The following is a 15,168-nucleotide window of genomic DNA, read 5'->3' as shown; positions in this document are numbered from 1 at the left end:
AACCCGCCGTTATGGCGGCTTCTCGCTTCTCGCTCCTCGCTCCCTTGGCTCCTTTTGGCTCCTGGCTGCTGGCTTCTTGCTCATTACGCCGCGATTTCTGGATGTTGGCCCAACTGCCTTGGCTTTTGTGTGCTTTGTTTTTTTTTTTTTGTTTTTGTTCTTTTTTATCATATTTTTTATTTGTATTATTTAAAAGCCCAATTTTTTTAAAGCTTTGAGGTCTACGTCGCCGTAGTAATCCTCGCTATAAAGAAATAAGAAAACACAAAATATTAAAACCAAAAAAAAAAAGAAAGGAATGAAAAGAAACATGCATAAATATAAATTTGTTTGTTTTACGCTGCGTATACGTAATATTCACTAATTTCTGGTTTGGCTTTGCGTTGATTTGTTTAATTAAATTCTTCTGCTGTTGCGACTGCCACGCTTGACACAAGTGTCGTGTGTGTGTGTGCTTGTGTGTGTGTGTGTGTTTGGTTAGCTGGCCAAAATTATTTTAAGTGACAGAGAGAGGATTTTGTAAATTTTTTTTTGTCGACGCTTTGTGGCATGCTGGCACATTCTGATTGCTACTTTTATAAAGCTATGCCCCGCCTGAAGTGCCCGTCCTTTGTCTAATAAATCAACAAAAGATTTTTTCATGAAAACCATAATTAAAAAAAATAATATTGTTAAAAACTTGTTAAGAGAGTGGCGAGTGGCGAAGCTCTGCTGAAAAGGCGAACGCTACTGTACAAGGATTTGCGTCACAGTCAACTGAATGGGATGGCGCAAGGGCAAAGCAACAGGACATCAAGGATTAAAAGAAGATGCTCGCTTGTTGTTTCCTGGCATCCCGCATTAACAACAACATCAACCGCACACACACAAACACAGACACACATAAAGACCATAGGGAAACAGCAAATTGCCTTTAGAGCGACGGACTCGGGAACGGGCAGACGCTGTCAGGCATCAACAGCAGCAGCAGGACATGCACGCAGCGCTCTTCATAGAAAATGCGCGATGTGGTCTGGTCCAGCAAATGACAAAATGCGCAAAGCTATTAAATTAAATTAAATGGAATTGGGCAAAACCCCAGGACATGGCATTCTAAGCTAACAAAAATATGAACGGAAATTGTTTGGCCATCTTTTTGTGTATTTTTTTTTTTTTTTATATAAAATTTATTTTTTATACTCTCCGGCTAAAGGGTATTACAATAGTGTCGCGGCATGTGTGACGCATGGATGAAAGGATATCAAATATGTATATGAAACTATATATGTATAACAATTCTTGATCTGCATCAGTAGAGATTTTATAAAGTTGCACTTTTTTCTAGCAGTTTATATGCCAGTTTCAACCAGAGATCAGTATATTATTAAGTTGCCATAGAAACGATCGATTGAAAGGGAGTTTAAGTATGAACAACTTTTTGGACTCTTTACAATGCATCTGCCTAGGCTCACTTTTAGGTTGAAGGCTGTCATATAAACTGTCGGTCGATAGTCAAGTTCTTACATATCACGATATCTTTGTTTAAGCCAAGCTCAGCAATTATCTAAAAGTGTATCTAAACTTCGGCGATAGTCTTCGGCAGATGGTCATACTTTAGTTTACTTTTTTGCACATTGTTTGTTCTGTGTTCCAGCTAATGCGCTCTCGCATGGATAGCCGGTCTGTATATATGCCAGCATATTGTGTATTTATGTGGTCCGTGCTGCTTAGTATTGGCAGGCAGTTGGCTGCTGTTAGTTTTGTGTGCTTGCTGTGCGTTTATAAGATCATTAAAATTAATTAGAGTCAAAACGTTAAAAGGATTTTCATAGCCAGCACAGACGCAGACAAGCGGACAGATGGCGAAAGCTAAAGCGCGCTTATTATCCATCAACAGCAGTTGCAGTAGCAAAAGCACTAGCAGTAGCAGCAGCAGCAGCAGCAGCAGTAGCTGTATCAGTAGAGCTAGCAGCAGCAGCAGCAGCAGCAGTTGTCCTGCTGTAAGCCCTGGACCCGGACCCGGACCCGGACACGACTCTATTTCTATTTGCCTCGGAATATCTTGTGCTTGTGGCAGAGCAACTGTTGCTGCTGTGGCAGCCGGGGGTTGTCCAACTTTGTTTAATCATTTATGTTTATAAAACACTTTTATGTGCTTGGCGTATTTTGCCGTCGCCACAAAAATTCTGCTCAGTTGCAGCAGCAGCGGCAGGGCAAAGGACTCGTTGCCAGTGCAACAACTTTTAATTGGAGATTTGCAACAACTGCATGCGACTGTTGTAAGGCAGGTGAAAGCAAAATATGATAACAAGAGCTCTGTTCTTGCCGGGATTTGTGTGCGTATATCCCCCCCCCTCTCTCTCTCTCCCTCTCTCTTTCTGTCTGTTGCCGCAGTTTTGAGCTGAGGCGAATTATGTGCATTTCGGTCACTTTGTACTAATTTTCAAAAATGGTGCAGTCCTTTACGCGCGCCGTTAAACATTCGCCAGTAAGTTCTGCCCCCGCACACACACACACACACACACACACACACACACACACACACACACATACACACACACACACACACTCTAACACACAGGCTAACTAAATGTGTGCTTTTGCCTTGGCTGCGCCTTGAGTTCCTGCAGTTTTATAATTTTTATTTAATTAGTTTTAAAACTCTTTCAAAAATGTGGCAAGTGTAGGCGAATGTGTGTGTGTGTGTGTGGCTATGCACACACACCACACACACACTCACGCACATTTAAGCACACACACGCAAAAGTCAAGGCATAGTAAAGTTTTGCCCACTTTTATGATTTAGTGGGGCAGCCAACCGCCCGCCTGCCTCGCTGTCGCTGCCCACGTGCTAGTGTGTGTGTGCGTGTGTGTGTGTGTGTCTGTCTCTCTTCCTGTGTGTGTGTGTGTGTGTGTGTGTGTGTGTGTGTGTGTGTGTGTGTGTGTTGGTTCTGCCTGCAATTGTGTTGATAATTTGAAAATTCATTTAAAGTTTTTGTATCGCGTTTTTGTTTATAGAATCTAATGAATAATTAACAAAGTTCTTGTGCATTTCAAAAGATGTCAACGACGCTGACGCCGCAGTCGACGCCGCTGCCGCTGTCGACGCCGAATTGGCAAAGACTTCCTGGGCAGTCGAAATGGCTGCCAACTTTTCATTTGCGACAAATATGGCTGGCGTCGTAAAGTTTTCTGTTTACTTATTATTTGCAGACTCTACGACTTTAGATGGCAAACTCAGCCAAACGAAATAGCGCAAAAACACACGCCCCCCAGACACACCCCCAAAACACCACCCCCAACACCCCGAGCCCGCCTCATGTGCCAACAGCCCAATGGCAAAATTATAAATAATTTACGAGTGTTTACGAGTTTTGCTCGTACTTTTCCCAGCCAAAAATTGTTCGACCTCTAGTTGCTCAAATAGAGCTTTAACTCGTGGGGTCGCTCGGGCAGCTCAACTTTGGGCTAGGTCCTGCTCGGTTTTACTTTCAGTACGTCTTCAGATTGGGACATCAAGAGGTATAGGTAAAAAATATGATAACGATTTGGATTATTTGAAGTGTATGAAATTTAAAAACTCTAAGATTTGATAGTCTAGTCGAAAAATGTTACGTACTATAAACTCGATGCTCAGTATCACAGCTTCAGCTTAACGAAAAAACTCTGATAGTTCATCAACTTTTAATGTTGATAAATGTCAAGATCTTGAATAAAAATCTTAGTTGGCCACACACTCTTCTTTCTTTATTCCGAACTAAAGCATTTTTATGAAATAAATACCATGAGAGAAGTACAAATTCTGTTAAATGGACTAGTTGGTGTGATGAGGATTATGAAAGTTTAAGGCTTCATTTCAGATATGATTTGAGCTTGATTAGGCAAACATCTTTAACAATTATCATTAAAGTAATTCAAAAAGGAACATTTTACAAATGAATTGAATTTACCGAGAAATAAGCAACAGCTCATATTAAACTTTGACTTGACTTCTTTTATAGATGCATGTGTAGGGATTCGCATAGATTCGTATATAAAATTAATAACTTAAGGCGAAACACCCCATTCTTTCTTAATTTAAGAAGCTTTACATCTTTATGCAAAGCCAGAAAATACGTTTCTATTCAATCGGAATCTAACGTAATAAATGTCGCATAAAAATAACTAAATTTGTTGGTTTTTTGTTTTTTAGTTTTTTGTGTATATTTTTTGTTTTTATGTATAAAATAAAATTATAAGCTTATAAACAAAGATCACTTAAATGTACAAATCTCTCAATTTTACTCTTCAATTTGAAAGATATTTTTCTCTCTCTCCTCGATGTTGTTTACACTTTTGTTTTTTCGCACATTTCATTACACAACATGTTCTCAAGATTTTCAAAAATTTGGAAGACACCGAACATATATATGTATATCTATCAACAATTTGACTCATGAATAGGTTAAACAAAAAAATAACGAAAGGATAGAATGAAAACTGATGTGATATATAGTAGAAAATAGATTGATTTTGAGTATTTCTTTTCTTTTCATTCAATTTTTGTTTTTTATCAATTTGTTAGAGGTGACTTTGTGATATGTGAGAGTAGGAAAGTTGGGGGCCAAGGAGTTGAATTGATATTGTTGTAGTTGTTGTAGTTTCTTTTTGTTCTTGTTATAGTATTTCTTTTTCATTTTTTAATTGTTTTTTTTTTTTTTTTTTATTAGTTGTTGTTATGTTTATGAGGTGGCAGCTTTGGTTTTGGGCGCGCTCTTAGTGCGACCTTCAGTGTTCAATCCAGCTAGAAGCTCGCTTTTGCGGATGCTCTTCAAGTCCAGATCACCATAGTAGTCTTCGCTGCAATTGTAAAGGGACGAGGTAAAGACATATGTGAGAATAGGCCAAGAGAAATGTATGTAAATGAGTGTGACTGTGTGTGTGTGTGTGACTGAGTGTGTGTGTGTGTGTGTGTGTGTGTGATAAGAGGTTAGTGAAAGAATCGAGTCTGTTGTGATGGGTGCTAACGAGAGGCGGCTTTGAGTTGTGGACTGTGGTCTGTGGTGCAAGCGTGGCAAGGTACATTCGAAACTCAAAATCAACGTTTCCAAGCAAAAACAATTAACAACAAAAACAAGCAAAACCCAAGTGCTTAATATAGTGTATACACGCATAAGGTCGATAATAAAAAGCAAAACAAAATAAATAGTCAACTTACCAGCCGGGAACATCCTCAGGATCCTCGCAGTTGCCGGTGCCATCGCTGTCGCCGATCTTGAAAACTGTGCCGATGGGGCAGCCATATTCGCGTGCCACGCCCTCCAGGCAAATATAGTACTTGCGGCAATCCTCGGGATGTGCATGACGGGAGAACGAGCCGGTATTGGCCAGCTCACCAGCTGCCGGGCAGGCAAAGCCATTGGCAACCTCTGCAAGCATTAAACATTTAGTTAAAGGAAACAAAATGTTGGCAGTTCAGTTTTTAAACTCACCTTCGTTCTTGCACTCGGGCACCTGGTCGGCCCACATGCAAACGCGTGCATCACGATCGTAGGCCAGACCGGGTGAGCACTGGTATCTGGATGGCTCGCCGTTCCAGCAGTTCCAGAACACATCGCACTTGTTCTCATCGGGGAAGATGCCGTACAAACGCGAGCAATGCGGCGTGGTAATTGGCGGCTCTGCACAAAAAACATTCATTTAGAATCTCAGATAAGACGTAGATCTGTTTTTGAGTGTTAACTCACCCAGCTCGGTGCGTTCGCCGCACTCGACATTGTGCAGATAGTCGCAGTTCTCCGTGAGGAATTTTGAGTCTGTGGCATCGAAGGCCAGGCCATTGCCGCAGGTCTTTAGCTCGGAGACGCCATTGTCGCACTTCCAGTACTTGTCGCAGGACGTCTCGTGTGGATAGAAGCCAAAGTCATCCGGACACTTGAAGCTCTGTTGGGCGACAGCTGAAAGAGTGGAGAAAGTGCACAAATTAGACTACAGTGCATAGAAATTTCAAACTAATTGAAATCAATTTGTTGGCATTATTTATGCGAGCGAGGCGTGGAGCCTAATAGGCCCCAAAGTGGCCCCCAGAGTAATTGCATGGCCAATGCCAAATGGCCGGCTAATTGTTACACACATCAACATAAATATACAGGCGCATATTTACATGATACACACACACACACACACACACACACACACGCACACGCGCACAACAATTTGTCAACTTGTGCAAAAGGCATTCACTTTAAAAAGTCGTCCCAGACGATGGCTGCCAATAAATCTTGCTGGCAACTTTCAACAGACAGCTCTAGAGATCTGAGATACACACACACACACCAGTTCACACACACACACACGTGTGTGTTGCGTTGACAGCTCAGGGCCAACTGCATTTACTTTTTGCGCTGGCTGTTGTTTCTCTTTTTTGTTGTTTTCTGTACTTTGTTTTGGCGATGAAATTACAGCGTCACCGCCGACAATATCGACATCCATACCGAACCCTGTGCGGCTGGGTTGAAGCACCTGAAACGCGCCACCAAGGACTTATCGTCGCCTCTAGCTCTGTCTGCCCCCTGCTGCTCGCCCCTCAACCCTCTTGCCGTATGAGCTTAGTGCAACCGCACAGCGTAACGAACTAAATTGCATTTATATACCCCAACTAATGCGGTATTTTTTAGCCTACACTCGGCAATGCATTTGATTTTATTTTATTTTATTTTATTTAATTTCGTTTCACTGCAAATCGAAATCAAATGGCAGCAGCGGCAGCCAGCAAATAATTATTCACGTTTTTAACATTTGCCAAACGAATTCGCAACAAAATGAACAAATGCAAGTGTCCTGGGCCCTAGACCGCCCTACCCCCGCCCCCGACCTTGTGTGATAATCTAATTGCAAAGCCGCAAAACTGCGGTCGGGCTACAAATGCCCAATCAGAAGTGTAGCCTGCCACACCTGCCACGCCTCCCCAGGAGGGCGTCACCACATGAATGGGGCCAAAAAGATTGGCAAAAGAATAAATAAATAAATATATGTGGGGGGGGAAAAAAAAGGATACTAAGCCTGAGGCAACACTTGATAAACCAAACAACATGCAATTTTCATGTTGTGTAAACTAATCAAATATCAAATTTAATATACATAAAAGTTTGTTGTGCACAGAACAGAAATCAAAACCGTTGGCGATTATCAAATTATTTGCAGAATTTAATTAAAAACTTTGTTTTCATATGGAATTTATTTTGTGTGTGTTTATGTGTGTGTAAACACACTCATCAACTGCACACACACACACACACACAGACACACACACTCACATACCTTTATAAATTTGGGCTTATATTTATTATTTGAACTTTTGGTCAGCGGGTCAGTTGGGAGCAGTTAGTCAATTGCATTATAAAGTAAAATAAACATGATCTCCCCCTGACCTTTCACTTGTTTGCTCTAATATTGTTAATTATGGAGATATTTCGATATAGTCAGTAGTCAGTTTTTTGATTAGCAAGAGGTTAAGTCAAAATATGAATTTTCAATTAATTTTTATATGAACTTATTTGAGAAAACAATTTAAATATAATTTTAATATAATTTTAAAGTAGATCTGAGCATAAAAAATATATCTTCTAACAATTTATTTATGTTAATTTTGCATAACCTTATTTCTCTGAATTGGAGTTTTGCTTGAAAACAAATTAAAACTTTTCGTAAAAATATTTTGAGGTTGGGTAATAATAAAGTAATAGAATCTCACATAACTTTATTTATTCTTGCCAGTTTTTTATGCTTTTTAGTTTTAAATATAAACAAACAAAAAATGACTTTTTGCGGCTCTAACTATTAAAACAAGAGTTTGGCAGACAGCAATTATTGTGAAATATAATAACAATTTACTTTTTGCAATTTGGCCTGTTTATGAGTTTTGGGAAAAACCAAAGATAATAAAGATTTTATGCACATACAACTTGTTGAGTAATTTTCAGGGCACAGTTTTTGGTTACAACAGAAGCTCTAATGCTGCTGCTGCCCAGCGCCAGCTCAGGTGTGCCTGCAAACGCAATGCCATTTCAAACAGGCACTTTCAAGCACTTAGCAGCTGAGCACACAGTGAGAGGGGGAGATGGAGAGAGAGGGACTCTCTCGCATATGTACACACAACATTTAACAACTAACAAACAAAGCCAAACTCTCGGAGTGTACGCAGCCAACAGTTATAATAATTTAGTTTTGTTGTTGCAACAACTGAAGCAATGCACAAAAAGCGCAATTCAACCCAAGTGCAGCACCAGCCCCAGCCCCAGCCCCAGCCCCAGCCCCAGTCCCAGTCCCAGTCCCAGTCCCAGTCCCAGTGCCAGCCACAACTGGCAGCCCTCTGAGGCAAACAGGCAATAGAAATGCGTCATGGCGAAGGGGCATGGCATGGCCTCTGGCGGCAACAGTGGCAGCCACAGCAGCAGACCGCAGCACTAATGCGCTTACATATGTACACACTGTACTGCCATGCCCACACTGATGATTACATTCAGTTATGTATAGATGTGTGTGTGTGGGGTGTGTGCATTTGTCGCGCAGCGTAAATACCACATGTTAACTAAACAATTACCTTTGAGCAGCTGCTGCTAACTGCTGGCCCAACTGGCGTATACGCAATAAATTTGTAACATTTACCAAAGTAGAAAAGTGAGCGGCTTGCTCTAATGAAAATTAACTGGACATTGATCAGAATGCCGCTAAAGGGCGCTAAGTACTGTTAATTTCCCTAAGCTTTTATATTTTTAAAAATTTGTATTCCTCAAGAAATTCTATCAAGCATATGCATACAAAGGCTTCTTAAATGTGAGCTCTACAATTTCTTCTTGATTAAAACCTCTTCCTTTATTATTATTTTTATTTTTTTTCTGCTTCTGTTCTCAGTAGTAAAGAAATGTTTACCACATGCATATAAATTAAGAAACCATTCTCCGATTTGGATGCTTAATTTTAAGCGTATCTTCCTTGGAATTTCCTTGATTGATTTTATAAATAACAATCGACAACAACTGATGTCATTTCTGGAATATTTTAACTGCTAATTAATTCGTTCTAGAAGCTGCCCCGCTAAATGAAAACGAAAGCAAAAACTCAATTCTAGGCGGCATTTGAGAACCGGTTGGACAAGAATCGGGCACATTTGCACATTTGCCACATACCTACTACTGCTAACCCACTCGCCGGTGTCTGAGCTGTGCTGTCTCTGGGTTCTTTTGGGCGACATTTCCGGTCGGCACGCCCTGCATTTTAAATATGGCACACGCCTTAACTGGCCAATTGGCCAATCTCGTAAATTAGCGGGCTTTACTTGGCCAGACTGATTGCCTTGCCTTGCCCTGCCGCATGTTGCATGTTGTTTAATTTGCTGTTTGCAATAATTGTTTTATCTATCAATTTTGAGCGCTTAATTACGTTTTTTATTTACAGTTTTTTGTAAACAATATAGCTGTGTGTGTGTGTGTTTGTGTGTTTGTTTTAATAATAAATTTGTATTGACATTTTAACAGTCAAACCGCCAATTGTATTGGTCTTGTCGGTTGAATGCATATCATTCCTCTGGCTGTTGTTTTTGTTGTTTTTTATATCTACTGCTGTTCATCCGGTCGTCCATTAACATAATCATTTAATTAACCAAAACTGTACACACACAAACACACACACACACAGGCTGATAAAGCGCCTCATAATGCAGAAATTAATAAATAAAAAGCGCAAGACAAAAAAAAATATAACTATATATGAAATTGAATTAATTTATGTTTCACCTAAATGACAGACATTGTCAAGATGCAAATAATACAAATAAATGAATAATTTAACTTAAACAATGAATACATTCACAATTTGCAACTACATTATTAATTCACAACAATGCCAAATGATATGTGATATGCACATGGCAGAGCATTACATTTATTATTACAGACACCGCTCCCCGCCCCCCTCGCCCGCCAGTCAATTAATTCCCAAATGGGGCGGCGAGTGAGAGTTATAATTGTGCAATTTATTTAATTATCTAGTCGTACGCCATATCGCAGGGTAGCTAAGGTGAAAATAATATATATATAAGTATATATAAAAGGTAATCCTTCGGACTATCTTTAGCTCACAAATATGCTTGGCTTTTCAAGGAGAGTCAAGGCTATTCTTTCGAATCCCAGAGCTTGCAGGCACTGTACCTCTCCTATGTATATATTCGTTCCTTTTCTATGTCACTTGTTTTAAACAATAACTCTTTAGCCGTGCGTTAGCCTCGATCCTTAAGCCAAGTGTGCTCAGCACTTTCTATCTAAATGCGATAAATCTTGCTTCGTTAAAGTCGAATTTTAAAAGAAGAAGAATATCGTTGCCTAAAATAAGCTCTGAAGTCAATTGAAGTTGAAAATAAATGAATTGAAGCATGTAAACAAAATCGGACCTATGCATAATGATCTCGATGGGAAAGGCAGCCAAGTCTATACGCACTCAGATTTACTATTGCAGTGAATCAAGCATTAAGGGTAGTCCATAAAAAAATTCTAAGGCATAACAATTTAAAAATCGAAAACAATTTCGAAATGTTGCACAAGAAATAATTGTTTCTTCCCATAGAAAAAACAGGCTGTAATTTATAAGAAAAATAAAACAAATCGAATTTAATATTCGTTTAAGCTCAAACGATATTTCAGTTAGGATCTCAATTAATTGGAACGCAGACAAACTAACTTGTGGACGTGTCTAACCTTTTGTGGTTAAGGATCAGCGCAGTCTGAGCTAAGCCGTAGCTCGATCAAGCCATTCATCAATTGGCCTGTCATCTTATGGCATTCCTTTCTAGATGCATATCACATTTTTTATGGCTACGTGTCCTGCAAATGATATCATGACAAATAATGACAAATTTGCATTTCATGTCATGCAGACTGCTGCAGCTACAGTTGTGACTCATAAATATGAAAATCAACAGAGTGCAGTTCAATGAACTAGAAGTGCACACACATACACACACAGACACGCACACCCACTCGAAAGGCAACAAATTCCAGCGAAAAACACTTGAAGCCAACTGCTGAGAGTTTCCCTGCCAGACCTCTGCCAATGTGTGTATATATATATATATATATATATATATGTATTCCGACTCATAATCGTTAGCCGCAAGAGCTGCAATCAGAGCTGTGGTTGTATTATTTTGCTACCTTCACAATAGGTGTTTTGTGGCACTTGTAACTATCTATCATTTGGGCTTGTTGTTGTTGCTTGTGTTGTTGTTGTTGTTGTTGTTGTTGTTGTTGGCATTGTTGTCTGGAGGCCCTGCTAGCGTCAAGACATTGCCGGCCATATAAATCAAGAAAATTGCTGACATTTAAGCACGTTTCATTTCATTTCGTTTCGTCTCGTTTCGTTGTTGGCCCCACTTCGGCTTTGTTGGTATTTACCTAGCAACAACAACAACAACAACAACAACAGCTCTTTTGGCGGCATTTCCGCTAAATGTTGTTGCCTTCTTGGGGCGCTTGTTCTTTTTGGCCAAAAACAGTTTTTGCCCTATAGCGCCATAATGATATTTAAATATTTGCCCACCTAGCTGCTGCCGGCATGCCACATATGTGGGTTAATCTGCCTTTCAATTGTTTGCCTAATGTTGATTGTTGTTGTGTGTTGTTGTTGTTGCTGTTGTTGCTGTTGTTGCTGCAGCGGTTGTTGTTGTTGTTGTTGTTGTTGAGAGCTGGCGCGTGTCTTGTGTGCGTCATCCGTGTCATATATTCGAATAGTTTCTGACGCGTCACATACTGAGCCACAAATCCGTCTTAGCCCATGTGAGCCGCGCGCCGAAAAAGTTATAGATTTATTTTTCAAATTTAACGCTTCGGCGACAGCCTGAGCTGGGGCCAAAAAAAAAAAAGGAGAAAAAATACAGAAATGTGGCACGCAAATTGACTTTCGAGTGGCGTATTTTTATTTGTATATACATTTTTTCTTTCTGCTCGCATTTGTTGTTGTTTTTAGTTTGGGCCAAGCCGCGCGCTACACTTGCCTGGCCCCATAAATCAGCGCAGATATCCAGCTAATGTGTGTGTGTGCGTGTGTGTGTGTGTTTGTTGTGCCACTAATGCAAGCTATAGCTCGCGCAGCTGGGTGTGTGTGTGTGTGTGCGTGTGTGTTTTGGCCATTTCGTTTGATTTTGTTGCCACAAAATAAAAACTTTTCAAGCGTGACTTGCTGCTGCTGCTGCTGCTGCTGTTGTTGTTGTTGCTGTGGTGTGGCAATAACAAAATGGCAACACACACACACACACACACATATATATATTGTTTGCATTTGTTACGCTTTTTCTGCTGCTGCTGCTGCTGCTGCTGATACTAAACCGCAGCAGCCAGCCAATGCAAAAATCCAGCAGCAACAACAACGCGCCACAAAAATAAAAAAAAGGGGCGGCAGGCGGGGGTTAAAAAAGTCGCGCAACCGAATGCGGAAATTTATTGTGTTTTGCATCGCTTTTCGGAAATCTTTTGAACGCTTAAATTGTTTATCGCTGTGATTAGCATGCTTGTGGCAACATTTGGGCCAAGTGTTTGCCCATTTGGCCAGTTGCTTTCGAGTGGCCCGCCGAGCAACAGTTGCTGCTGTTATGCAACAGCAGCAACAGCAAAAACAACAACTTGAACTTGACAATGCGTTGCTTAGGCCCATTAAATGTTGCTCTTGTTAAGTTTAATAACTTTAAAATTGTTTTGCCAATTAAAAGTAAGACAACAACAAAATGCATAGCACGCAATTTGGCCAAAAGTGATTTTTTTTTTATTTTGCCTTTTTGCTCTTTTGTTCGCCTGTTGAAAAAGCGTCAACAATGTTGCGGCTAAAATCACTTTGATGGCCCAGTTGAAACGAGTTTTGTTAATGGGCCAACTGGGCGTGGCCACAGCAGCTGCTGCTGCTGCGTATTTAAAATTCCTGCGCCAAAACAAAAAAAAAAAAAAAAACAGATAATCGCGCAGCAATCTTTTCAATTAGCCGGCCTGAAACGTGTTTCAAAAATTGTCAGTTTTTTGCGCAAATATTGGAAAAGCATTTCAATGTCAATGTCATGCAAATGTGGCCAAAAGTTGCCCAAAGATCATTAATAACAAAGATGATAATGATGCTGATGATGATGATGATGATGTAAGCGATGCAGCCAAGCTGAACCCCAGCCGTAGCTCTGTTGCAATTTCTTGTGCACTTTTTAAGGCGTCGCCTCGCGATGAGGTAATGAAATCGAAGCGAACCAATAGATACAGATACACAACAGCTACAGATACAGATAGTCACTCATAGATACACCAATCGAGTGTGTGTGTGTGTGTGTGTACAGAAAATGCAAGTAAACGTCAAGTCGGGAATTGCTGCAACTTAGCCAACTGCAGCTCGATTACGCTTACGGTTTGCATTTGGATTTTGCGCCTTCGCTTTTTTTTATTTATTTAGTTTTTTTTTTTTTTTTGGGTTTTTCATTTCGTATTTTCCGCCTGCTATTGGCCAAGTTGGTAAAAGTGGGCCAAGCTGGGCCGGATAGTTGATCATAGCCACCCGATCACCTGTTGCACAAGCGCCCGCTTTTATAACACATTCGATTTCAAAAGTCACATTTTGTATCTTTCTTTTCACTGGGCCGCTGAGCATATTGTCAAGTGTCCTTCAGCGCGAGGCTGATTGCGTAAGAGAGAGAGAGAGAGAGAGAGAGAGAGAGGGGGAGAGAGAGAGAGTTTGGGCTCCTCGAGCGTGATTTCTTCTCTTTATACTTTTGCTTTCTCTTGCTCTTCAACATCATATAACTAACAGATAATACATACCGGCTCCGAATAATGCCACAAATACAACTATAAATTTCTTCATTGTGTTTTGCTGTTGTTGTTGTTGTTGTTGTTGTGTATTTGGTAATAACGCTTTTAACCGTTGCTCGACGAAACGTAACCGAATCTTAAAGTAGAGGGGGGTAGGCAGGCGGCTCGCAGCACTTGAACAAAACTTTGATATAGCGCACCACTTGGACCGACGACTTGAAACTGTGTGTGGCTGTGGCTGTTGCGGGAGCTTTTTATACCGCTGCGCATGCGCGCCAGCCGCGAACAATCCAGAGAACGCCGACGCTGACGGCGGCAGCGACGCTGGCGTCGGCTGGCGCTGACTGCGCCGCTCGCAGCGACGGCGCACGTTCACCGACAACCGACGTTTGCAACGGTACCCCAGCAAGCGGCGCAGGCAGCCATGCGGGGCTCATAGCAGTCAGCTTTGTTGTGTGTTGCTCACAGTCGCTGCTTCTCTCTCCCTCTCTCTCTCTCTCTCTGTCGCGCCCGTGTGTCTTGGCCATCTCTCTTCCTTTCGCTGGCGCGCTGGCTCACTCGCTCTCGCCTTCGCTCTCCCTCGCTCTCACAATATTTCACCTATGTATGCGCTCGTGTAATTGTAATTGTAAGCGACGCGTTGCTTTTAACTGTAAGTTGCTTGTTTTGTATGCACGCAGCGCACTGTCGCGTCGCCTGCGTCGTTAGCAGCGCTGCCAGCGTCAACGTCAGCGTCACACTAGACAAGCATTGTTGTATTTCGGCTGGCGTTCAATTGATCTGCTGCGTTACGTTTTGCACTTTGAGGCGGGGGTTGCAAATGGAATTTTATACCTGAAAGTTCAGCGAGTGTGTGTGTGTGTGTGTGTGTGTGAATGTGTGTGCGTGTGTGTGTAGGCAACTAGCATCTATTTCGAGTTGTTGTTGACGCTTGTAGCTAATTATGGCCTGGGACTCTGGGCGAGTGCTGCCGGTCTCAGGGCACGGCTTCTATTTACCTACCCAAAAAAACCGAATTTCATAGTTGAACTTCACCTCATTGGCTGCATAGATTGTTTGTGTGTGTGTGTGTGTGTGTTTGTGGGTGTGTGCGTGTGCATTGTCTGTCTTGCGACTGAGTCATGCGCCTGGCATTTCTAGCAAAAGCTCTAGGCGCATTGCGCATACGCCGCGTTGTCTGTGTAGAATGTTACTTTTATACCCTTGCAGAGCGAGCTAAAGTTGGTCACGAAATGTGAGCGCTGTGTATGATACACTCTCACACACACACACACATATAAACGACTATAAAAAGTATATATATTATATATTATTGAACAGTTTCAACAGACAAATGGAGAACAGGAATATTTTGTTTTCGTGCAAACTAGTTTCTCAA

The 15,168-nt window shown here is 41.2% G+C and overlaps 2 protein-coding genes across 3 annotated transcripts in view; one reads left to right on the top strand and one right to left on the bottom strand.

Moving 5' to 3' along the window:
- Window positions 1-15,168, top strand: part of Osi1 (Osiris 1) — a 90,214-nt gene that overhangs the window by 819 nt on the left and 74,227 nt on the right. The gene's annotated exons all lie outside the window — the stretch shown is intronic.
- Window positions 95-14,027, bottom strand: Gasp (Chitin binding Peritrophin-A domain-containing protein Gasp). Of its 2 annotated transcripts, none has more exons than XM_015169456.3 (5): window positions 13,800-14,027; window positions 5,706-5,915; window positions 5,451-5,639; window positions 5,177-5,387; window positions 95-244 (listed from the first exon to the last, which is right to left on the bottom strand). In XM_015169456.3, exons 1-5 carry the CDS (start codon window positions 13,840-13,842, stop codon window positions 190-192), a joined length of 708 nt encoding a protein of 235 aa, XP_015024942.1. In that variant the 5' UTR covers window positions 13,843-14,027; the 3' UTR covers window positions 95-189. The 2 variants fall into 2 exon arrangements, with proteins under 2 accessions (XP_015024942.1, XP_002058574.1); XM_002058538.4 differs by lacking the exon at window positions 95-244 and adding an exon at window positions 4,519-4,818 and having other exon boundaries at window positions 13,800-14,026.

Source organism: Drosophila virilis, chromosome 2 (genome assembly GCF_030788295.1).
Source record: "Drosophila virilis strain 15010-1051.87 chromosome 2, Dvir_AGI_RSII-ME, whole genome shotgun sequence".
NCBI classification, from domain to species: domain Eukaryota; kingdom Metazoa; phylum Arthropoda; class Insecta; order Diptera; family Drosophilidae; genus Drosophila; species Drosophila virilis.
The sequence above is the reverse complement of the archived record's forward strand: the minus strand, read 5'-3'. Positions and strand labels throughout refer to the sequence as shown.